General features: G+C 41.8%; 1 protein-coding gene across 6 annotated transcripts in view; it reads left to right on the forward strand.

Moving 5' to 3' along the window:
• ptpn12 (protein tyrosine phosphatase non-receptor type 12) overlaps positions 1-23,160 on the forward strand; it is a 42,786-nt gene extending 19,626 nt beyond the window's left edge. Inside the window, exons 6-18 of one of the 6 annotated variants that reach the window (XM_044021432.1) lie at positions 337-408; positions 505-564; positions 1,313-1,455; positions 2,454-2,520; positions 2,746-2,823; positions 4,155-4,253; positions 6,951-7,036; positions 12,452-12,641; positions 13,544-14,495; positions 18,489-18,560; positions 19,484-19,537; positions 19,966-20,053; positions 20,564-23,160. In XM_044021432.1, the coding sequence (XP_043877367.1) occupies positions 337-408; positions 505-564; positions 1,313-1,455; positions 2,454-2,520; positions 2,746-2,823; positions 4,155-4,253; positions 6,951-7,036; positions 12,452-12,641; positions 13,544-14,495; positions 18,489-18,560; positions 19,484-19,537; positions 19,966-20,053; positions 20,564-20,573 (1,971 nt within the window). In that variant the 3' untranslated portion in view covers positions 20,574-23,160. The remainder of the gene's footprint in view (positions 1-336; positions 409-504; positions 565-1,312; positions 1,456-2,453; positions 2,521-2,745; positions 2,824-4,154; positions 4,254-6,950; positions 7,037-12,451; positions 12,642-13,543; positions 14,496-18,488; positions 18,561-19,483; positions 19,538-19,965; positions 20,054-20,563) is intronic. The other 5 variants (XM_044021431.1, XM_044021433.1, XM_044021434.1 and 2 more) reach the window with 5 other exon arrangements.
• The last annotated feature ends 2,093 nt before the right edge of the window (positions 23,161-25,253 follow it).

Genomic DNA, 25,253 nt, shown 5'->3' on the forward strand with positions numbered 1-25,253 from the left:
TCCTTTTACTCAATCCTAACATGTGCGTGCATGCAATATGTCTGTGTCCACATGTACGCGCCAGACGTAGAAGTGCAACTCCTTTTAATTAACACATTAAAAGGATTATTTAACTCTGGAGGAGATGTTTCTATTACTCTGTTATGAGTGTGACAAGAGCGACTAAGAGGTTGCAGCTCAAGCATTTGGAATATATTGTAGTGTAAGATGTTAACTGGAATAATCAAGTGTGAAATGTGAGGGTTCACAAGTGCACGTTCACACACAGGAAGCCACGGCGTCAGTCTGGCATTCGTTCTCCCAGCCAAAACTAACAGCTCTCTCGTCTCTCGCTAGAAAAAGTGCGAGCGATATTTCCCGATGCTGCAGGACGAGCCCATGAGTTTCGGTCCGTTCAGAATCACCTGTGTAAGTAAATACGTCTCTAATGTCAAAGCCGCGAGAAACAAGGACGAGGAGTGTTCCTGGACTTGGTTGTGAATGTGCTCTACGTTTGTTTTCCAGGAATCGGAGCAGGCCAGAACGGACTACAACATCAGGACGTTGACGGTGGAGCATGAGAATGTACGTATCCTTAATATGAATCTTGATTCATCTACAAAAGCACTTAAAGCTGTCGTTAAAGTGGAATTTTGTGACGTTGCTATACCGCGGGTGGAAAAATGGGCTGCAATGATTCTGTTTACTGCTTGACATGAGGCTACTTCTCACTTGATTTACAACGTCACTAAATATTTTCTTCAATCGCTAGTTTCTCGTCTTCTTTAATAGAACATGATGTCATTTTTGTAAACGGTGTTCCCAATTTGGAGGAAAACGGATGCAAAAGTCCATCATTGCGATTGATTGATATCGTCCAATAGGAGCCTGGTTGCAGGTGTCAACATGTGCGAGTCTGGACGCTGGGTTGCCACCAGAGCTGAAACAATTACTCAATGAATCAGTTATTTAGTCATTGCTTAATTAGTCGGTTTGAAGCTTTTTACTCAAGATTTCGGATTGTTTCAGCTTCTTAAATGTGAATATTTTCTGGTTTCTTCGCTCCGTGTTACAAAACTGAATAATTTCCATTTTTTCCCCCCATTTTTTAACGTTCTCTGACATTTTATGGACCAAACGATTACTCAGTTAATCGTGAAAATAATTGTTCGTTGCAGCTCTAGTTGCCACTTTTGATGGAACACAAAGTGCAAAAGGAGGCAGAGCATGCGCTCATACTCCAATGCTACAACAACACTTAAGTTGGAAGTATATAATTAAGGACGTCATTCTGTCAAATAATTATAATGCCCGTGTGTACGTGTCCCTGCAGGAGACTCGGAGGATAACGCAGTTCCATTATATGAACTGGCCGGATCACGACGTCCCCTCGTCGTTTGACTCCATCCTCGATATGATCGGACTGATGAGAGAATACCAAGAGAATGACGACGTCCCTATATGTGTGCACTGCAGGTAGGTACATGCTGTCACGCCACCACATACGCAGCGGAGTTCACATGCATGACATCATGTATCAGAAAGAATGTGAAACAGGTTTGTGTGCTTTAAAAAATCAGGTTTCAATACAGCAACGGAGGAAATGTTGCTGTTTGTATATTTAGCAAAGCGCTGTCGGCACAAACCAGATTTTTAATATGAAGCTCTAACCCAATAGTTCTCTGAAATTCTTGAAGTGTAATGTTTTACTTTGACATTTCCCTCCGTCAATTGGCTAATCCTCTAATTTGGTTTGGAATAATTAGAGGATTATTAATGTCTCAGCTGCCTTTCAGGATCCAGTCAGACGAGCCCAGTCTGAGTTCTTCATCTGTAATTTTCCCTCTCGATTGCAGTCGTTAGAAACGGCACCACGTACCCGACGCACTCGCGGCTACATTGCTCAGTTAGAGTGCCGCCATTTACCTTGGCACTTGTAAAGTCGATAAAGAACTTGAAATGGTGAATAAAAAAGGCGGCGATACACAAGGACACCACTGTTGCTCTGCTGTACACTGCTGTGGGTAATGCACACACAGCACGCACACTGTCTCCATGTGTGTGTAATCAGCGATAATGAGCAGCCCGAGGACATTTCCTGGTTCCTCCGTTACACAGCGGGACTAAAAGCCGTGTCTCTGTGTCTGTACAGATGCTTTTTGTGGGCCGACGCACTCAATACAGTGTGCATGTGCTTGTTAAAGAGGCAGAAGGGCCCGCATGAGGCGCCGCTTTATGATTTATTTCTGTGTCAGACGTCATGTCACGTAATCTCCGCTTCTGATCGACTCCGTGTCTGCATCCTGTGTGCGCGAGGTGTCGAGGCCGCGCACATTAAAAACAAATGTGTTTTCCCGAAAGTTGTTCTCTTCTGTGATTTATGTCATGCCATAGGGAGGCATAAGCTTTTAGTGCGCGCGTTTATGTCTTTACACATGTCCTTGTGTTTAATCTGTGCGACTCTGACTGTGCAGCGCAGGCTGTGGGAGGACGGGTGCAATCTGTGCTATCGACTACACATGGAACCTCCTCAAAGCTGGGGTATGTACATACACACACACACACACACACACTCACCAAAATATTGCATTCCCTAACCATCACAACTAAATGCCTAACCCTAAAACCAGGACATAACCTTGAGAAAGCCCTTAAACGTTGTAAGGTGGGGTGACAATATACATATATATATACGTATATGTATATATATACATATATATATATACCTATATATGTACAAAAACCTTGTGTTTTCTTCTTTTAAAGAAAATACCAGAAGATTTTAACGTTTTTCGGTTGATCCAAGAAATGAGGACGCAGCGGCACTCTGCAGTACAAACCAAGGTTTGTTTTTGTTCACATTTACAATTTGCAAAGTATATGGAAAATGCTGTAATGTTATCTTGTGTGTGTGTGTGCCAACACAGTTGCTGCACCCAGATTTGTCACGCTCTTATCTTAAACCACTATGTTGTTGTTTGATATTTGATATATAAACAGATTTCCACACGCTGGTTTCCCAACAGTGGGTTGTAAACAGTGTCTGTTTCCTTACATGAAAACCCACTTAGTTTCTTTGAATTCGCTCCTTTTATTGGTTTCTGTAAATGAATTAAGCTGATGGATGACATAACACGAGTATTTCCATTGTACAAGTTCAAATGCATTAAGATCTTGCCACCTTGTATTTCTGGTGTAAGCACTCTACATGGTTTGGTTGTGTTTCCATTACAATATAGTATCTCCTCAGCGTGGGCGGAGTCATCACTGCACGGCTGCATGAAACTAGTTTTACGTGAATTAGTTTTACCATGCATACACCAGACTCCTCTGTTAAATATTGAGATTTTAGACATTTCCCTGGTAATTGTCAGAGATGAACCTGCATTTTTAGGATTGTTAAGTCTTTTTGAACTGATCTACAGTCCGGCATTGTTCGGCTTGATTCCTGTGACGGCACTCTGACCAATCAGTGGCCGGCAGCCTGTTGACGTCACGCATAGTGTCGCCTCAGCTCACGTGGAACCTCGCCAGAGCAGGCACTAAAAAAAGTACCAGGTGCCAGGTGCGCTATCGCTAGTGGAAACGCAAAATAACCACGCCGCGGCGAGCCGAGTCCAGGTCGTGGAAAGCGCCAAATGCTATTTGTGGTCCGCCTGTTTTGAAAGTGGACTCTCCCACTTCCTCGCCATTTTTGTGACCGGTGTGGGTTTGCAAAGCCATAATTTGACATGTTTTAGTTGCAGTGGAACAGGTGGACATAACTCTTCATATTTGTGTCTGCAAGTGCACATGCTGTACATTTCAAATTGACAAAACGCCCAGACATACAGCACACTACTCATAAATACAGTACAAAGGGCAGAGCCTTTGTGTCTTATTTATGGCGTCCCGCCCACAAACGCATACCGTTTTAACCACAAGACGGTAAAAGAAGCCCTGCTTTATAAATTACACTGATGGACATTGACACGGGTCTCCCAACCAGATCTCTCCGGCAAACCAGCGAGTGTAATGTATCTTCATAAAGTGAAGTGCAGGACACTCACCGGGGGGAAAGCAATGAGATCAGAGTTTTCACACAGGATGTATTTCATAGCCTTGTAAATGGATGTTTGAGAATGTTTTTGCTTATGTATTGATTTGCTGAAAATCTTTTGTCTTGTCCTCCACAGGAACAGTACGAGTTAGTGCACAAAGCAATTGCTCAGCTCTTTGAAAAACAACTGCTGCTACTAGAGAGCCCTACCAACACACAGATACTTGATGGCATGGTATGACACACACACACAGACACACACACTCTCTCACACTTGCACGTATGGACCCACACATGTTGTGCGTGGCGTCTGGTGTTAAAGAAAGACTGGATGTCGCTGTATAACACACTCCAAGTGAGGAGAAAAACACAAATAATTAGTCACCGGGGAGGGAGAGGGTCGGAGGAGGAGGAGGAGGAGAGGCCTTTAGAAAACTTTGCAAGGAGAATAAGACGAGTTGTGGAGATTGAGCCAAAGAGATCTCTCATCCACAGGGTAGCCTCAGAGGAGTGTGTACAGTGTACAGACGGGAGAAAGAACATTACTTTGATTTATTCCACACTGTTCCTCATTTCCCCTCAAACACACACACACGCGCGTCCTCAGTTGCCCCTGTGTTTTCCTCACATTAGACTACAGTTACAGCCTAACTAAAACTTTAATTTGCATGACAAAAATATCATAAGGAGCAGTGGACTTTCTTTTTTTTTTTTTTGTCCCGTGTGCTCCCTCTCCACTCTGAAGTGTCACAGTCTGCTTCATGAATTAACTCGCTCAGACATGGGAATGGTTTGGTCACAAACTCTCTTAATTTATTTTTGACTTCTTTAACGTCTTTACCATTTTCAAAGAGAAAAGGCCAGTTTAAATTTACATGCCCACTTTCAGATTCATTAGTCAGTTTCACAAAAACATACAGACGTCAATGCAGTACATTTAATAACCCACAAAGAAGAACATGCATAAGCAACAATTAATCCATTACTGAATGAATCAACTGTTTTGATAATCAAGGAATCGTTTTGAAGCTTTTTTCACGATTAAAACAAGATTGTTTCAGCTTCTTTAATTTTCTGGTTTATTTGCTCAATCATTAAACTCTGAATTTTGGTTTGTGGAAAAACATTTTCTGGACAAAACCATCAGTTGCAGCTCCATATACAGTACATCCCATGTTTACATATGCACCAATACAGATACTCAATTATATAGTCAACGTATTCTCTTGTTAAAATAGTAAGTGACTAGCGGGCCAGTCGTGTGCTCCGTCATACGTGTATTTGACATTTCCACTGGGGAAATTGTGGGGGGGGTGAAACTTCGGGTAATTAATGTCATATTTTGAACTTTCTTGGGGTTACAAAAAAATCTATTCAGGTAGTTAAAGTGTCATCGCGACATCTACCTAACTCAGGCAGAAGATATAAAAGATCAGCGAGTCACTGCGGGAGATTTGACAAACCCTACAGGGGAGAGCAGGAGGGACGCACAGTACGGCGATGAAAGAGTGTGGTGGTGGCAGCAGCAATCCGGCAGCTGACTTCCTGCTTAGGAAGCTCTGGTGACATCACCCCCTTTCCCACAATGCACTTTCAGTCTGAGAATAGACGAGCATCCGTTTGGAAAGGGGGCCATCACGAAAGACATCAAGTCATATGAGCTCATACGGCCATTTAGAGCCCGTTTACATGAGAAAAAAACTCAACTCGGACACTTTTTCAACTATAAACCTTAATTCAGGCGAGCCACTTCACTGTGTAGTGCCGCCACCTGTAGAAACTACACTACATCTTTTCTACAAGTTGGCTGCAACTGGTTGTAAACATGTTATTTTGCAAAGCGGCAAGACATTATGTTTAGTTTGTTTATTTCAAACATGGAAAAAAATAACAAAATAAAATATGTACACCGTGAAAAATAAGAAAACAACAATGGAAGCAACATTTCTTTAAATAAACAACAAAATAATAACTGTTGGTGCAAAAAAAAAAAGGTGTACATACACACACACACACACACACACAGACATATGGTTTGCAAGCGAGTATCAGTGAGCTGGACTGACTCAGTTTGACTCATGTCCAGTCAGCCACTGTCAGCACCTCAAACACCCACACCGCTGCTCTCTCAGTGGCTGCACGAACAATAAGCCTACACATACACACATCCCACACATGTTTCTGTGCTCACACGCAGCCACAATTGTTTTTAAGGAAGATTCTTTCCAGATTTATTGCTCACAACACACACACACACACACTCTGCATATACTGTACATCTGGCCCCAGATGTAATCTGACCCTGTATTAAACTCTGTGTGCTACAGCCTCATTTGAACCCCTTTTTCATAAATGTATGACAACTAATGTTTTTCTGACCTGCTCTCATTAGAGAGGCAGATTAATGAGTCACGGTAAATGTGTAGAAACTCATCTAGGACAGAAGAACACACAGACATCATGAATATGCTGAAATTTAACTTGCTGTATCAAAATGTATATTTTACATTTAGCAAAAGTAAATTATGCTAAATATAAAGTTATGAAAATAGAGTTGTTAATAAAAAAAATTAACTATACTACACTTATAACGAGCAGAAGCCTTAACATTTACTGATTGACTAATGCAAACCCCCACAAGCACAGGATGTTAATATTTCCATTCATCCATTAAAGTTGATATTTTAATTACTTGTAGTAATTACTAGTTGTTTTTATTATTTCAAACCATTAATCTGCAAGGTATTTACAAGCTACAGCCGTAAAACAAGTGTTCAAGGTGAAATGTCATGTAATATGTCTGGTTAGTTTTCACCACTGCCTACGATTAGCTACGTGGTGGTAAGATCTGGAAAAATGTATCTTGTCCATATGAACATGTAAAAATCTTGATGTATTTTTAATTGACTTCTTCTCCTTGCATGTGTGTCAGGTTGAAAGTAGTCCAGACAAAGCAAGCCAACAGTCCGACGATGAAAGATGGGACACGCCGCCTCCCAAACCTCCCCGCATACGCAGGTAAGACGCTTTATATATATATGTATATATACTGTATATTTTTTTGTTACATTTTTAATGTCTCTGAAGCCTTCTCGCATCGGCTTTCTTAAAGTTGTTTGACCCGAAATCGAAAGATCACGTGTAACTTGCCAACTTGGGTAGAAAAGGGTAGAGAATGCACACTGATGAATGAATGGGCTCACACTGAAGCGAGCAGTCGGTGTGAGCGCAGTGGGCGACAATGCAAACATATGCAACTGCGGCAGAAAGTCTCCGTTCAGCCTGCACTTAACTACACTTTACTCGTGTTTGGCTTTTAACGGCTGTTGTGGCCTGAGGAGCAGCTGTTTTTATTGACCGATTTGTTGTTTACGGCAACACTGAATAGTGTTAATCACATCCAGTTGAAGTAAAAGAAAGAATCTTTCGTCTCATCTCCTCTTTGAGGGGAAAATCATGTTTTCTTTGAAAGGCATTTTAATTCGAGTCCACACACTCTTTCTCTGTAAAGAATAAAAAACACTCTTTTCAACTACAAATCTTTTGTACATTTTCCCTCGTTTCATTCCTTTCTCAGCCCATCATCTTACATCCCTCTTTCTCTCGTTCCCCTCCCTATCTTTTCATTTTTAAAGTTCTTATAGTTATATAGTACGTGCTCAGCAGGGGATTTACTCCACTGTTTCTCAACCAGTTCATCTTCACTTTCCCCCAGTGATTTATCCAGAACAGTGATTACCAAACAGTGGGTCGGGGCCCATAGATGGGTCGTGGGAGATGTTTTTTGGGTCCCCAAACAAGTTTTCCAACCTTTTAATTAAAGATAGGGTTGGAGATGCTGGAAAATCTATTAGAGCAGGCTACATTTTGAATTCAAATGTCCAAGCTTCCCTTTTAAAGCTACGCCTCCAGAACAATGCTTGTTCACGAAGAGTGTTGGTTTCACCACAGATTCATGAGCACAGCGCAGCATCAGTGACTTTTGGTACTTTTTGGTGACGCTAACGTAGTTTGGTACTTGTTCAAATGACAACGTGATGCCAAAAAAACCAGCAAATACTCTCAAAAGATAGAAGATAGAAAGGTTTAATTCAGCTGATGCGTTCTCTTGCTGCATTTAGGTTATCATGCTCTCTGTTTCCTTATTTTTGTTTACTGTAGCAGCCAGTTTGATGGGAAAGCAAAAATATTTTTAGAGGTCCCTATTTCGGGATGTAGCTGCAAGTGATCCGGGGACTGAAAAGTTTATTTTCTAGTCTAAACAAAACACACTCATTTCAGCTCGGAAATGCTGCCAAAATAGGAAGCGTTGGTAGAAGTGGGGCGGAGCCCGAGGCTCGGTCAAGAATATGCGTGCGTCTCACTCGTAAAAACCTCACCGCGTGTCAAAAGTGTGTGCCTCTTTTCTACCCGTCATCCCTCTGTTTCCTAAAGGAACAATGTCAAGGCCTGGTTTAAGCCTGGGAGTTTTTCTAGTGATGGCGAGAGCTATTTTTATCAACATAGTCTACATTCTTCTGGCCGCACTCCCCCCTGGGTCACTTCAAGGGGGGATTTTTGTGTGTTTGAGATGGACGGTGATAGTGAGCTCCTATCAGGCTGGCATCCAAGTCACAGACACCGAGTCGTGTTTTTCTTACATACACACACACATATTTATTAATCACCGCCGCACCCCGAGGAGTGACCATCTTACGCACCAAAATGATGTCTATGGCATCTCAAATATTGAAAACTGAGACTCTTAATCTCGTTTAATCTTTTTACAAACAATAACTTTGCTTAATGTCGACAGTAGTTTATCGGTTTAGTGATTTTTCAAAAATGACAACTGACACTGACCCAATCTGGTATGATTCGTCAGACTCCCAACTAAAGAGGAAATCGTTTTCAGGAGTATTACAGTTCAAAGTAAGTTCATCCTTCCTGATCCAAATCAAACACTAGAACATAGGAAATAAGTAAGTAAACGTGTTAGAAAATGGTTAAAACGAGTAAAAATGTAAAGGCTACTTTTAAGATAACGTCTGAAATCAGGGAGTGCAAAGAACAAGTGTATTTTCAAACAATACAATACAATATTTGTGAATGATTAAATCAATATTTCATTTGCTTCTTAAAAAGTGTTGTTTGAAAATATTGACGCAACTCTAACTCCATAGAGATGCAGCTCTTCAACTGAGACCTTTTCACTTTCAGCGTCTCTTGTTGAAACAGCTTTGTTGTTACTTCTTGTTACTTGGAGAAAGGCAGAGATGCATGATAATCTAAGATAATCCAGAAGGCAGATAGTTGTTGTCACACGGTGTTTTCAATCTGTGTGGTTCTTCCAGCTCCTGTAAATGCTGACTGGTCCCACGGTGAACCAGCACACAAAAATGCAGCATGTTCTCTGTGGAGCACATACTGTATGTAGAAGTACACTTGGACTTGTGTGTGTTTGTGTGTGTGGGTATTGTTATCACATACATTTAAAACCCCCTATGAAGGCATACATCTGTGTGCCCACATGTCTGCTTATGTGTAGGAGTTGAAGTTGTGTGCGTGTGTGTGTTTTTCCTCTTAAGTGTGTCACTGGCATGCCAGAACACTGGGGATGGTTGTAGTGTTTTTACGCTTCAGGGCGAAACTAAAAGAACAGAAGCGCATGGTTAGTTTTTGTAGTCTGAAGCTCTTTGAAGTGTTTTATAATTGTCACGGATTCTTTTCCTTTTTAAAGACAGAAGCCTTTTATGGCTTTAAGGGGAAAAATTAATGATTCAAACTTCAGAAATATTGGACAGTCTTTTTTTTTTTTTTTTACAACCAGAGAAGCAATAAATATAAACATTTTATTGCTGTAAAAGAGAACATTAGTGAGTTTGTTTGACAAGGACAACTTGCTCTTATTTTACCGCAGGTGAATCTCTGGAATTCTTGTGCTTTGAACTTTTCTTTAAAAGCTACACTCATAACTCTTGATTTGAAGGAGATGGAAAAAGAATTAGAGAATGTGAATGGAAAAACTGTTGTTTATTGTTCAATGAATTACATTTGCTTCCACTGCGTTAGGGTTGGATGGGGGAGCTGGACACGGTCCCAGCTAATATGTGAAGTTATTGAGTAAATAATTTTAAAATATAATGTTGGTTCAAATCCAAAAGATGAATTCATCTTTTGGATTAATCAGCATCACATGCAGTGAAGTTTGCTTATTTTTTGAAAGCGAAAGTCCCAGTTTATGGAAAAAAAAACTACCACGACTTCATTAATTTAATGTAAACCTTCCCGTCAACATTTGTTCATCCGTGTTTGGCTTTGGCTTATAATCTCTCCATATCCTTGATTCCCACCCTGCTGCTTATTTGTTTAGCTGTGGCTTATTATATAATGTTTGCTACTGTAACAGCATCAGCTTAAATCATTTAAGTTCCATCAGTGTCTGTGGTATCTGAGTGATTCACATCCCCATGGAAACAATCATCACCCGTGGGAGTCATCTGCGTTATTATTGTTAAGTATGTCTTTTTGTTGCTCGGGAGAATGGAGATGATGCAGAGGAGTGGATTCCTGTAGGTGATGATTGTTATCATTAAAGAAAACACCAAACGAAGTTCTTGGATAAATAATGTCCTAATTACGTGTCCCAAAAGAGACACTGGTGGTGAAACAAGTTCTGCTATAACTGACGGGGACACTGCTCTTTAATATCCATCATCTCTGATCCCCAAAACTGAGAAACAGAACACATGTTATTATTCTTGAGCTCTGCGTGGTGTCCTCTTCTTTTTGGCTCATTGCCTCCGCCAAGGAGAGGGTCGTGTCTTTCTATCCGTTTGTGAGCAGCACAAACAACGTAAAAGGAAAAAGATTTTCAGGAAATCTTCTACAGCACTGTACAAAAGTCTAAGCCCACCGTGGATCCACCTCTGCACTCTCACTGTTCCTATCTAGTGGAGTTCTTTCCAAGACTACTTTTATGTCGCTTATTCCTCTTCTTGTAAGTCGCTTTGGATAAATGCTTACATGTAAATGTAGGTTAAGTACCTCCTGAGAAAATATCGAGCTCTCGAAGTAACACCAGTATCACCAACGTTGAAAATACAGTGGCGTAAAAAGGCAACTGACTTTTCTACAGATCTCTCTGATCTCTCGAGTAATAAAAGTATTTCTGCTTTTCCTCCAAGTACCACAGTTTGAGAACCGTGGGCCTGAGCTGTAAATGATCCGATTTTGGCGATGACGCAAATGGAGGAGTGGGATTTATTTAAAAAAAATTTTTTAAAAAGGAAAAGAAACGGTGTATTGTGTATTGACATTAAGTGAAATTTAGTAGCCTTGGTTGAGGCTCAAAAACGGAGAAGAGAAAGTCTATATGAACCAATATTCGCACCATACGAGTGCAATGTGTTGCTCTAGTAAAGGAAATCCCCAGTGCCTCGGTCGTGCAACTTCTTTGTGACTTTCTGTCTTTCTTTGATTCTCTTTCACACACACACACACACACACACACACACGGGCAGAGGCAGCATCATGTGCTGTCAGTCCTCCTCTGGCTCTTACTTCAGTCATGTGCTCTTGATTCAGCACATCACCACATCCTTTCACCATCTATCTTTCTCTCTTTCTCTTTGTGTGTGTACATACAGTATATATTCACACACGTGTGTATATGTATATATATAAACGTGAATGCATATTCTGTGAAGTGGAACAAATATGTTAATGTATAAGTTTCCATTGTTTTGCGGTGAGCTTTGTCACAGCCTCCGCATCCTGTATGTAATCCACCCACCTCCACTGTGTGTATACATGCGTGGTTTTCTGTGTAGATTGTGCTTTACACTTTGTCGCTGTGTGAAGAATTAACAGTTTGTTTTTGGGCAATAGTGCGTTTGTGTGTAGTTCGTATGTTAGGCAAAATGGAGGGAAAAGTGCGTAATTCCAAGTTTTAGTAGCTAAAATCTTATTTGATTTGAGGATTGATAAATAATCCAAAAATAAAAGACACATTGATCCCATTTGGGACATTTGTACTGAAGTTTCAGCAGAGAAAACTAATTATGGGCAAATAACTGTGTGATAATTAACTTTGAAGGACGTCACATTGACCTAATTTCAAATTCTGCATCTATTGCGGAAAAAAATTAATGAGCTGAAACTCAGCTTTTTTAATGCGTGTATAAAATGAATGTTATATACCAGTTGATTTAATCGTCATGGTTTCATCATGAGACGGATTAATATAAACATGACTTCTTTTAACGCTTCCTCAAACCTTTTTATCTCAATTTTATTTAAATATAAGAGTTCTGTATTTTAATACCATCGTCTCTGTTCCTCTGGCGGCTCGGTGGAATTATGAAATCTCAGCATACGACATCAAAAGCTCAAATGTGTCAAAAGTCCTTGATGCGTTACCTTGGCTCACAGTCTCTCCCCAATTTTGTCCAGTTCCCAGACAGAAGGCGACGTCAAGGAGGAGATTCTCCAGCCTCCGGAGCCCCATCCCGTGCCTCCCATCCTCACCCCGTCTCCCCCCTCGGCCTTCCCCACCGTCACCAACGTGCGCCAGGACAACGACCGCTACCACCCCAAGCCTCTCATCCACGTCCTGACCACGGCGCAGCAGAACGAGACAAAGGTGAGCCGGCGTGTTACATTTGTCGCGTGTGTACCGTTTGTGTGTTTCTGCGTCCCTTATCTGCATTTCTGTATTATACTCATGGCATTTTAGAGTCACCTCTTTCTAGCGTGCAGTATTGCTCAGGATTAGTGACATCAAGAGTCAGAATATGGTTATTACGGTAATTTCACTCGCGCTGTTGCAGGAAGCCGGCGAATCAGTGTCTTGTTGTTGTAAAGAGTTGTTGTGAGAGTTGTAAAAACGCCGGCGCATAAGTTTCCATTTTTCGGCCTATTTTTGGACATTGAGACAAAGACTCAAACAAATGTTACATTAAATATGTTTTATACTGTTCAAATTTCAAATTTAACACACACAATCTGGTGTTCATGTACAACTACAGTGGAGTTTTTTTTTTAAATAAAACTTTAGTTTTTCTTCATTTTAAATTGTTAATACACCATTTTAACATGCAGTAAATTATAACTGCCAGGCATTGAAAGTTATTTGGGGAAACTTACACTTAGTCACAGGACATTTTCCGATTTAATGATTTAAAATAAGAAAAAAAAGACCATCATATGAAACAAGAAATAGTTTTCTATCATTGTTGTGCCACACAACAGTAGATTAAATATAAGACTTTCTGTATAAAGAGTGGTGTGCCCATGTTTATTGACACAGAATGCACATTTGTACATTAGAGTTGATCAAATGTGACCATGAAGTTCTCTAGTACTTGCTGGAGAACTCGTATATTTTATCGTATATTTTATCGTAACTCGTATATTTAGAAGGAGGATTTAAAATACATTAATTTCTCATGTACTGGACGTCGATTGCACTGATTTCTAAATATCAGCAGAAAAGTTCTCGCCCTCTAAATACACTTTCTCTTCCCTCTTTTGTTTTCCTTTTAGAATAAAGGTGTGGACCAACGGCAAAACCAGTCAGAACCCAGTTCAAACAATCAGACCAGTCCCTCGGAGCAGAAGGACCAACGCCAGGAACAGCAGACCCAGGCCTCCAATCTGGATCTCAACGACAACTACAACAACAAACTGTCGTCAGCGTCAACGAAATCAGAATCGGGCCAATACCAGACTCAGACCCCCTCGTCCCCCCTCTCCCCGGTTGTTGTTGAATGTGCCGGTGCTCCCCGGGTCGAGCGGAAGCTCAGCATTGAGATTAAAAAGGTGCCGCTGCAGGAAGGGCCGCGTAGCTTTGACACTTCCTCCTCGATGGGAGGAGCCGGCGCTCCCAGCGGCGCTTCAACCAACAGTGCGAGCATGCTGCAGAGAAGCCACGCCTTCAAGGCACGCTCCGGCCAATCCCTGCTCTCGTCGAGCTCATCGCTGTCGGAGGACTCGGGCACGGAGGGAGGGGGAGGAGCGGAGAGTCACGCGGACGGGGGCGTCCTCGTGCGGCCAAACCATCTCCCCGTGAAGAGCGGCGACAAGGGGGAGGCGCAGGGAGGGGAGAAAGCTGAGGGGAAGGCGAGCCACGCGACGTGGGCTCAGTTCTGCAGCAGCCCTGAAAAACAGTATCCAAAGACCTCCTCCTCTTCCTCGTCCTCGGACCGCGTAGCTCCCTCGTCGTCTTCCTCCTCCCATCTCTCCTCGTCCTCCTCCTCGTCCTCCACCCCCGTTAGGACTGCGCTGAGTTTCACCAACCCCCTGCACTCCGACAACTCCGACGAGGAGGGGGACGGTGAGATGACCGACGTGAAGGAGGGCTACCGTACTAATGTATCCACGGCGACGGCCATGGTTACTACGTCCCCCTACCACGGAGACCAGCAGCCGGTCAGGAAGGTGTTGCCGATGTCGATCGCCGGACACAGCTCTCCGTCACCGCCTGCGACCACAGCAAGTATGTCAATCCGCCGCACTAATTGAATGACTGCACCTAACAGCTTCAGCTAACTGGCTGCTTTCCCCGATACAATCGATTTAATTTGAGTTTCTTTGACTTAAATTAACCTCTGGAGTCCTTTCGTTTTGTCAGATCAGAGGCGATCACTGATCAACTGTGCCAATCATTTACACAATAAGCTGCAGGGTTTTTATTAGCAGTGACCAGATCCTTTTAGTGAGGCTTTATTTCCTCCAGAAATGAGATTCTGCCTCATTAGAACCAGGTTTCGATCCACACGGGGAAATACTAGTCCTGATAAGGTCAGTGTTTATGACAGAAAAGATCCTAAAGTACCAGGTTTTCACACTCACACTCACACTCACTCACTCGCTGATGCTGTGTTACCAAGGTGTGGACAGCTGACTCATAACAACACCACCCATTAGTGTTTGTACACAAATCTAAATGACAGCACTTAGCTATCAAACCTTGTAGAGAAGTAATACTTTTACTTTTTCGGTTACAGTTTGGCAGAATGCTGCAACAGTTTATTTAACAGAGAGCTGGTGACACCTCCCCCTCCCCCCTATTTATCCCTATTAGACTCCCCTCAGCATCAGCAGATGATTAAATGTAAAAAGATGGAAGAAAGACCCTAAAAATAAGTTGAATTAACTCCGTAATCGTCTAAAGAGAAACATATAAACATAATAAACAATTATCCGTGCTCACGTTACGTTGCGCTCAAGGTAACCACACAGTCCAGTCATTTTCCTGCGTCAGTCGGGGGAGGACGCAGAAGTTCAGACGGACCACATGCTTGATGACAAGCCAAGCCTCGTCAACACGCTCGCACACCGCGCGCACCACCGCAGTGCTGAGTGAAATCAAAAAGAAAGGAACAACAAGAAGCAGCAACAACAGCAGAGACGGGAGAAAGAGTGAGCGACTTTGCAGCGAGTCTCATATTAAGCATGACTGTATCACTAATTGGTCGGTTCTGCAAGGATTGCTGCAAACACTAGCAGGCAAGCATCTGTCACAACAACTCGCCTCTGTCCCTCTTTTCCACTGACTGTGTTTGTTTGTCCAAGTGGGTGAATGTGCAAACAGAATGAGAGATGTTTTGTTTGTGTTTCCTCTTTGTTTTCAGCGCAGTTGTTTGCGTGAGAAGTGTGTGTGTGTGTGTGCGTGTGCATGTTGGACGGTGAAGGATCAGCACTGCATGATGCCGTCGGTCCCATGTGAAACACGCACGCCTGTGCACGTCCTGATTGAGCAGAGCAGCAGTGTCACACGCTGCAGTGTAGCCGCACTGTCACGGTTGCCGTGACGAGGTTTTGAGCTTCTCTGGATCAAAAAGAAAAACGCCTCCTTCCTCCTCCTCCTCCTCTCTTCCCTTTTTTTGATTTCAAAATCAAGTGATTCTGAAATCTGATTCTTGCTGTGATCGCAGCTGATGCGAAGTGGACTGTACTGGACTTGGCTTTGGAACGGTTTTTGAACTGTGGATGAAATAACTGCATTTTTAGATATTTGGATGACGCTATGAGGAGGCGTGATGTGGCGATGAAGTGTCGGGCTCTTAAAATCAGGAAGAGACACTGATCCTTTAAGGATCCTTTTAGTTCAGCTGACAATGGCTGTATTTGATTTAATTTTTCCATGACGGCATTTGTGATAAAGGTCCAGTGTGTAATAATTACATGACATGTAATGGTGAGACCACTATGGTGGCCTTTGTGTACCAGAGATGATGATGTTCTTGTAAGCTTCCACCTCAAACCATAAAACACAAGCTATTTTTTTTTAAATACAGGCTACTCTACAAACCTAAACCCACAATAATCATCGATTAATCTGTCGATTATTTTCTCGATTAACCGAGTAAGAAAACTTTAAAAAAATGTGTCAGTGAGTGGAATTTGGTCCACAAACCAAAATGATTCACTTTTAAAGATTTCTTTGTCATGTGGAGCAAAGACATAAGGAAAAGATTCACAATTAAGAAGCTGAAACAATCAGAAATCTTGTTAAAATCATGAAAAAAAAGCTTTAAACCGAATCCCTGATTATCAAAATAGTAGTGGTATTCAATTTCTGCTATTAAACCCTTTTAAATGTTACACACTGGACCTTTTGAGATGAGTAAAACAGTGTTGTGGTCCCCTGATTAAGACCCAACATAAATAATGATTGAAGAGGAATTTATCTCAAGCATAGTTTGGATAAATCATAAAGAGGACAGTTTTGAGGCCGTTCAAAATGTCGTAGAATCCATCATCACTGAAATGGTTTTGTTATTCCTCATTTAAAAGTGGCTCTTAAGTGTCTGGCGTCATACATACACGACGCTCTCCTCAAGTCAATTCCAGTATTTAAAACCAAATGCAGAGAGTGTGGGTTTGCTTGGCTTCTCTGGCTCATCATTTGTTTGGGCTGTGGTGGGGCTTTGTAATCAGTGATGAAAGAAAGCTAATGCTGCTTGTTTTTTTAATTTTAATTGGTTGCAAGAATCTAATGGTTGCTTGTTGACGAAGTGCATTGAGAACATTGCCGCTTTGTGTTTGGTTAAGAGGGAAAAGCTGGTGGCTGCTTGTTTTTTTTTTTCTACTGGCGACACTTATCAATGATTCATTCATGTTTTTTCTTTTTCAATTCATGACAAACATACACAAACCTTACAGAGTTAAAATATTCTTTATATCTATAGGCATTTACACTGTATTTGACCTTCATATTCACACAGTCCCCAGAAACAGTGAAGTCAGTGCACCCTCTGCTGGTGGAAGCACGTCATGACACTTTCTAAGTCAGCATACAACATGCTCTGAAGTTTCCTCAGTGTTTATCCGATTATATAACAGAAGCAGAATGGAAGTAGCAATTTGCTATCAAAATATGTGAAACATTAAAATAATGTGAAGGACAACAACATGAAAGAGACATTCAAAGTCCACAATAACTCATGTTTTTTTCATAAACACATAAACAATGACGTTCAAGGGGAGAGAACTGATCAAAACTGTTCACGTTAAAACCATTAAAGGAGCTCCGCTTAAGCCAAGTGGAGCAGTGGAGTTATTGTGAATGACTAATCGTGAATCATCAGTGTTTCCCTTCCAGGAAATGAGGCTCACAATATTTATAACGGCAGGCTAATGGTCAGAGTGGCTGCGTAAATCTCAGTGTAAATATTACTCTGGGTTTCCAAAGAGAACCCAAAAGAAGGTTATTATTACTGCGAGGCGTTAAGAATAAATCAAAAGAAGTGTCGACCTGAGTTTATAGTTAAGCGGAGATGAAAGTGATGTTTTCTGCTGCAGGAGATGAACGTAAAACAACAACAACAACAACAACAAAGACGGAACAATATTGCTCTTGTAGATGAGGAACGTCAAATAATTCTCTATTTAAAGAAGATAGGAATCACGGCCGTCTGGAGTGTGTCACATCAGAAACTGACATATATATATATATCTATATATATACATATAGATGTACATATATATCTATATATATGTACATACACAAATATATATCTATATATACACACGTTTCCTCTGACATCCTTTTAATAATTAAAAAAAAAGTGGGTTATAAAGCCTCATAATTAAAGTGTTTTGAAATTGATATCCAAAATTTGCATCGCCAACTGCTCATTTAATGTCTCTTTATTTAATATATCTTTTAAAAGATCATATGTATCATTAAGATTTGTTATTGTTTCTCACTTTATTGAAACACAATCCAGGTTCAGAAGAAAAAAAGCAGCTTCTACACTTTCATTCATTTATTCATTGATTCTTAAGCAACAACATTACGATAAATCGTGAATCACAGTTCTGTGTTTGTGTTCTCTCTGTGCTCCTGCTGTCCTCAGGAAGAATCTCTTTCTCTCTTCCCCCATCATCGATCTGTCCATCTCTCTTGTCTCTCTCTCTCTCTCTCTCTTTGTCCAGTTTTTTAACATTGCTTCTCATGTGACCTCTAACCTTTTAACCCCAGACTGCTGGGACAGCGACGACTCCCCTCCCCCTCTCCCCGCGAGAACCCCCGAGTCCTTCATACTGGCCACAGGTGCGTTTGCATTGGTCAAGCTTTCACAGGTGTGTTTCCAGATGCTGTGGATTCAGTGACACCGTTTCTCCCCCTCCCTCCCTCCCTCCCTCCAGGTCCATGTTATTGGGACCGATCGGTGGTTGTGAGCTTGATTTACATTAAAAAACAAAAAGGTGTTGCTGTTGTTGCTTTGTTTCGACCTGCTATCAAATGTAATCTTTCCGTATGTGTACTTTTAATGACCTCAAAGCGGGGTCAGTGATCGCTTAATTTAGAAGGAGACCTTTGTGAGGCGTGTTGCTTTTGTGTGGCTGTATTTGTGTTGCGACACCAGAGGGCAGCATGTGCAGTTTACCCGCTGCAGGGTCGGTGTGTTTCTCTGTGTTCGAGGCCTTGTTATGTCTCAGATACGCATCACTTCTTGCTCCCAGTTGAACTTAAGGGTGGTCTCCCCTGCAGTGTGGAGGAAAGGTTGCATTTTAGAAGGCTGTGACGCATAGTGAGTTTGAAAAGAAGTGCCTGACTGTGTGCTTGGTAGGGATGAGCTGATCCTATACTGGATATTTGGTCCTATACTGGGCCAATATTAATATAATAATATGAGATTGGATAATGAAAAAACGCTCATAGTATCTGATACAACATGCTGTAAAGAGAGGCATCCGCCGGCAGGACGTGAGTGAATTCTGCACATTTCTGACTCACGGCTCGAGTGTAATGGCGGGTATTTCACATTACTGGTTAAATTGCACGTAAAAAAAAAAAAAAGGAATATAAATCTGATTTTACTGCTAAGAATTCAAGGCTGTGAGATTGGCATTAATATTGGACATCAAAAAAAAAATCCCTGATATTCAGGTGTGTGTGTGCGTGTCTAAACCTTCTGTCCATGCGTATTCTCGCCTCCCTCTCACTCCCTCCTTTTCTCGCTTCCCTATCAGACCCTCAGGAAGTGAGAACGTCAGCCTCGGCTGAGTGGAGCGGCTTACACACAGGTACGAACGCACTCAGAAGTCCTGGTAACTGCTCACTCCCGCCCGATTATCTGTAACGCAGCGGTGCGTGCGTTCATGGAGGCGTTTATCTGCCGTTTCTTCATTCAACCGAGCAAAAAAGAGAGCGAATACGGAGGGAAAATAGTCTGTGTGCATACGCTTATCACTGCTACAAGGACTGTGTGATGATGTCACTGCCAATTAAGAGCTCCAGTAGTTTCAGCGAGTGTTTGTGTGTGGACAATCAAAAAAAAAAAAGGGAACAAATGTCGGACTTGGATTCTGCACTTTGTGCTACAACTGTAGCCCAGTGTCAGTGTTTATAGACGCATGTCATTTATAGATTTAGGTCGTGCATCCCCACTGATATTCACTCAGTGCTTCCACCCTCCGTTGACCGATGTTTGTGTGTGTTTCCCTGTGCGCAGACGTGTCGGACCGCGTCAAGAAGACCTCACTGGTCGACCCTGCATCGGCCGGCACCACAGCAGCAGACAGCAAGGCAGACTTGGGTGGGTAAGTCATTCCTCATGACATCTGTGATTTTTCCTCTGAATTCTTCTGTGACTGCTCTGCTCTAGAGGAACTAAAGTGTTATTTTGCACAAGTTTGAGTTTCCTGCGATCTGTGCCTCTGCTCTTGGTGACTGGAACCTTAGCTCTGGGCAGGGTGTGCAGAAAATGTTTGATTCAGATAATTGTCTCTTGTTTCAGCCCTAGTTCTAACCATAGAGATCTGAGTCTTTGTTTGAGTGGAAGTCTATGGGAAAATGTGCCGACTTCTACTTGATTTATTATGCCAGGAAACGTTTTGTTCTCAATTTAGTCAATTCTGTTCCCCTTTATAGGAAAATAGACGATTTATTGTATGTATGCAGATAAAACGCGAGTGGACGCCCTGTGATTGACAGCTGGTAGTGAAGACTGTGAATTTCAGCAGCAGTCAGACACTTCACAAAACCTGTCCAAAAAACTGTCCACTTTTTATGGTTCAAACCCAGCTAAGAGCTCCCTCCTCTTCTTTCAGGGTTCGGTAACCGCTGCATCCAGCCTAAAGGCCCTCGGGAACCCCCCCTGGAGTGGACATGATGGTGCAGTCCACCAGCAGGCAGTGTCCTCACCTGTCAGGAGGGCGGACTCTGCCGACTCTCACCTGGCTGGTCCAAAAAAAAAGAAAAATACCAAGTTGATCGATGCTACACAGACAGACAGACAGACAGACAGACAGACAGCACACGGTTACATAGACACTCCCTCTGTGTGACTCTGTGCCAACAGCTTGTCAAGACTGAGCTCCTCCTCTTCCTCCTCCTCAGTCCTTCCTTTACAGTGCCACTGTGCAACAGTTGCTGTTTAAGTGGCTTGTCCGTTTTCGAACAAAGCCCGTATTTTCCTGCTCAGCTTGCTGATGTTAGAGGTCTTGACTTCTGTACACGCTGACCTGGGATCACTCTAGTTATTTCCCTGTTAATGGTAAAAGGATAATTTGTGTTTCTTTTTTGTGACTTGAGAGTCCTTGTTACTTTCTCTCTCTCTCTCTGAGCTGTAGACACATCACGAAGATTCGCTCGTTCTTAGACTAAACCAAGAGGAAGGCAGGTGCGACCCTTCCGCGTTAAGTCGGAAGTGCTAACACTTTTCTGTTCAAACCAAAATGAGAAACTATTGACACTGTCTTCAATCAGACGAGCCGCCGTCGCGGGGGGTTCTGAACTTGCAGAAGGCGTCCGGCATCTGCTTCCCTCTTACCGAAAGAAGACCAATCTTCAAAGCGAACCTCGATAATCTGTTACCCATGATGCAACCTTTTTCTGCTAGGTATGTGCAGGTTGCCAGGGTTTTCTCCCTCTCTCTCTCTCTCTCCCTCTCTCTCTCTCTGTGTGTGCTGGTGCTACATGACAAAGGATCATCATAGAAACCGATAGATTTACAGGGCAACATTCATTCTTTCCTTGCCCCGTGATGTCGGCTCTAGTCTCTCTCTCTCTCTCTCCTCTCTCTCTGTTGACTCCCTGTTTATCAGAGTAACGAGGCCGATGTGGTTTGGTCGTTGTATTTCAGGTGGCACTGGACCATAATGATGATGATGATGTTCCTGTTACGTCGGGATGTGAAGCTCAAAGCAGAGACTGAATATGAATAGTGAGTTGAGACATCCCTGACAGAGTTAAATAACCTTGAAGCACATCGTCGATGGCCAAAGTCATCATTCGCCTCGTGACTCTGACTCTCACTGCTGGGACCATGAGCCTGCCTTAGTCTGCCCCGCCCCGCCGACCCAGAGAAAACAGCCTTAATTTGGCTTTTCTCTCAAGGTAATTTCCTGTCTCTGTCTTTTCGGGCGTCTCCTGGTCTTACCTTGGGACACACGATTGCTGTTTTGTTTTATTTATAAGTTTTTCCTCTTCTTTCTTGGTTTACTCACAACAATCCAGTGTTAGGAACGTATGAATGTCACACGTCACCTGTAACGCGGATATGGAACCGTGACAGATTTTCATATCATATATAAACACACACACACACACACACACACACGACATGTGTTGGTTTATCGTGCGATGGCCAACCGTTGTGCTTTTCACCTGCCTCTGCATCTGTGAGACAAATCAGAGCCGGAGCAGCTAGGGACCCAGGACTACTGTTTATCCAACTCTGCTAACTTCTCCTTCACTAGCTTACCAGACTTATACAGTATGCATTTTTTTTATATAAAGATAAAGAACTGTACAGGACAGTTAAGATATATAATATTCTGATTTTTTTTGTTTTGTTTTTGCTAAAGTATTCTTATTAACAGAAGATGTAAGAAAGTCAGTACATAGCGACAGCGACGATGATGATTATTATTATTCCTCTCCCTACAAAATGTTTCCCCTTTAGACTGTAAATTATTTTTTGCTTCTGTCACATATGTCAGGGTTTTGAATTCTACACTTCGAGAAGGTGAAAGAACGTGTTTTGTTTTAATTTTAATTGGTCAGCTGATGAAAAGACTAGACTGCCGGCTGGCCTCCTTTCAGACGGCACCAACGGGCTTCTAATGAGATTGTAATAATAATATTAATGATAATAATAATGGTCGTTTTCTTTTTTGTAAATGGTATTTTAAAGTTATTTTTGTATACACAGTTGTTTGTTGCATCACACCTCCACTCTCCTCTCTTCTGATGTTTTCTCTTTGCATCTCCTTGTCTTGCTGTTTACTCTTAGCAAGTAAAACAAACAACAGCGATGGCCAACATGTCATTATTCTCTTTTCCTCTGTTCTCTCTCTTTCATCTCCCACCCTCATGTTTTGAATTTTGAATTTTGTTCAATCATTCATCTCTTCCCCCACCTCCCACCTCAGCCGCACACTAGCCTCGATCTCAGAAAAGAGCCCCACCTGTGCCTTTAAGAGAGAGCCCGCCTGCCCACCCTCCCCTCGTCCCGTCCCCTCCAATCGTCATTAGTGGCATGAGCGTGAGTGATATGATTCGCTGCTGCTTGCTCATTGCCTCCTGTGGGACTCTTATTTAGCCCCCCCCTTCCTGTCTCTCACACACACACAAACACACACACACCCCAAAAATGTTTGTATGTTGCAGAATTCAATCAGTAAAAATGAACGTTAAGTAAAAATAAGCCTCTTTTTTCTTACTTTTTCATATGTGTGTGTGTGTTCTTGTATGGGTATCTTTGTGAGCAACATTTTGACTTGTCCTTACATTCTGACACCCCTTAAAATGTATTTTTCAGGGTTAAGACCTGGTTTTAGGGTTAATGTTAGAATTAGCGTTAGTGTGAGGCACTTAGTTGTGATGGTTAAAGTTAGGTTAAGGGGCTAGGGAATGCATTACTGTTAATGAATGTCCTCACTATGAATGCAAACGTGTGTGTGTGTGTGTGTGTGTAGTAACATAGACCAGTCAGGTGGTTAGTAAACCACTTCCCCAAAGTTAATTAAATCCCGTCTCCTGTTGCTTCATCAGATAATGTCAGTCACAAGTGACTTCAAAATGAACCTCCGCTCTCATTAGTTTCAATTAAGTGTGTGTGTTTGTTGTAGGCTGTGAATGCTCAAACCTATTCTTATGAGGACATTTTGGCCTTTTATGAGGGTTAAGACCCAGTAAGTTTGACCTGAGTGTCCTCACAGAGACAAGTGGGTCTAAACACTCTCACAAACCACTATGATATGATACGTACTAATTCAGCAATTAATTAATCTTAATATAAACACACATTAGCTCACTGTCTTACCCTCAGACCTTCAGGGTTTCACATTAATGTATTCACTTTACATGACTCTCTCGACAGCCCAGGCTCAGCAGGTGAGCTCACACTCTAAACAAAGAAAGTGTAGTTCATTTGAAGCATGGGTGGTTTAGGTGGGTTTGTCTTCATTTTAGTGTCATTCTTACAAACAAAAAGCACCACATTTTTGACATTTACTTGGACATTTATTGACAAATAACGCGTGATGGAAAGAACTGTCACTTTATAAAGAAGCATCATTAGACTACAGTCACACAAATGAAATTAAAGGGCTGTTTCACCCATTTTCCACACTTGTTCAAAAGAAGAAGAGGCTTAAAATCATTATGATGCAGCTGTGTTTGTTTAATTTGACCAAATTTGACCTTTTTTTAAAATTTATTGACAAACAGTAAAGACCAAAAGACCGGCTTGCATTTCCTTTGAAGGAAGTGTCTTTGGACGTCAGCTTTTGTCAATTTTATTTGTTTTTTTCAATCCTAACTTTCCTCTGATCAAATAACACATTTATCTCTGGAAATTAGTAAACATAACCTGTATATTCTTTGGGTGAAGTGGCCCTAAAACAACTTTTTGTCTTACTGTCCTACTGTGGTGAAATATTTCCCAAACGTTATGTTTCGGTTGCGTCAAAAAGAACAAGTGTGCGTTTACAAACCTTCCCTGTGAGTTTTCCATTTTTAAAACTGCTCACTTCAAAAAGAACCAGGAAATGAATGAAATACATAACTACCACTCTATGTAATCTAAATGTACAACTAAAAAATAACCGTATGGACTTCAGACACAAGACTAATATTCCTCTTATGTTGAATGCGTACATAATGAAGCAGCAGTCGGCCTCTCGACACCCCAGTGTTTCCTTTCCTTTATGTTTTTTGATGCTCCATGTACTTTACTCACACCTGATTATCTATGCAGCACTTTCATCTCTGCAACACATACACAAAAGTACACACAACTGTGTGTAGTATACATTCTGCCAGATTTCTATCTTAACTGGGTCACCTCAGTTTCCCCATGGAGCTGTTACATAATGGTCTACACATTTATACAGTAAGTTGAGAGTATGTGAGCATCTGTAATACAGAACATATACTCAACCTCATTTAAAAGACGTTGACTTCCCCACACACCAACTTTCAGGCCTTCTGCTGCCGCTGCACACACATAACATTTAATTGCGTTATCATGTTTAATGTCACACAGCCCTCCTTCTAAGCATTCCCACTTGGCTGACAGGCTGAACTGTGAGTTTAAGAAGTGTTCACACAGTACCTGAGGATTCAAGACACCGTATAAGGATGTAATTCTGATAGGATTATCTGTTTGTGGACGTTTTCATCTCAGCAAAACCAGCCGCTGCAAAATTCTCCACATTCTGTGAGTCAGTGTGTGTGTGTGTGTGTGTGTGCGCCGCAACACAAAAGTTAATGTGTAAAAATAAACAAATGAGT

Source organism: Solea senegalensis, linkage group LG3, assembly GCF_019176455.1.
Source record: "Solea senegalensis isolate Sse05_10M linkage group LG3, IFAPA_SoseM_1, whole genome shotgun sequence".
Taxonomy (NCBI): domain Eukaryota; kingdom Metazoa; phylum Chordata; class Actinopteri; order Pleuronectiformes; family Soleidae; genus Solea; species Solea senegalensis.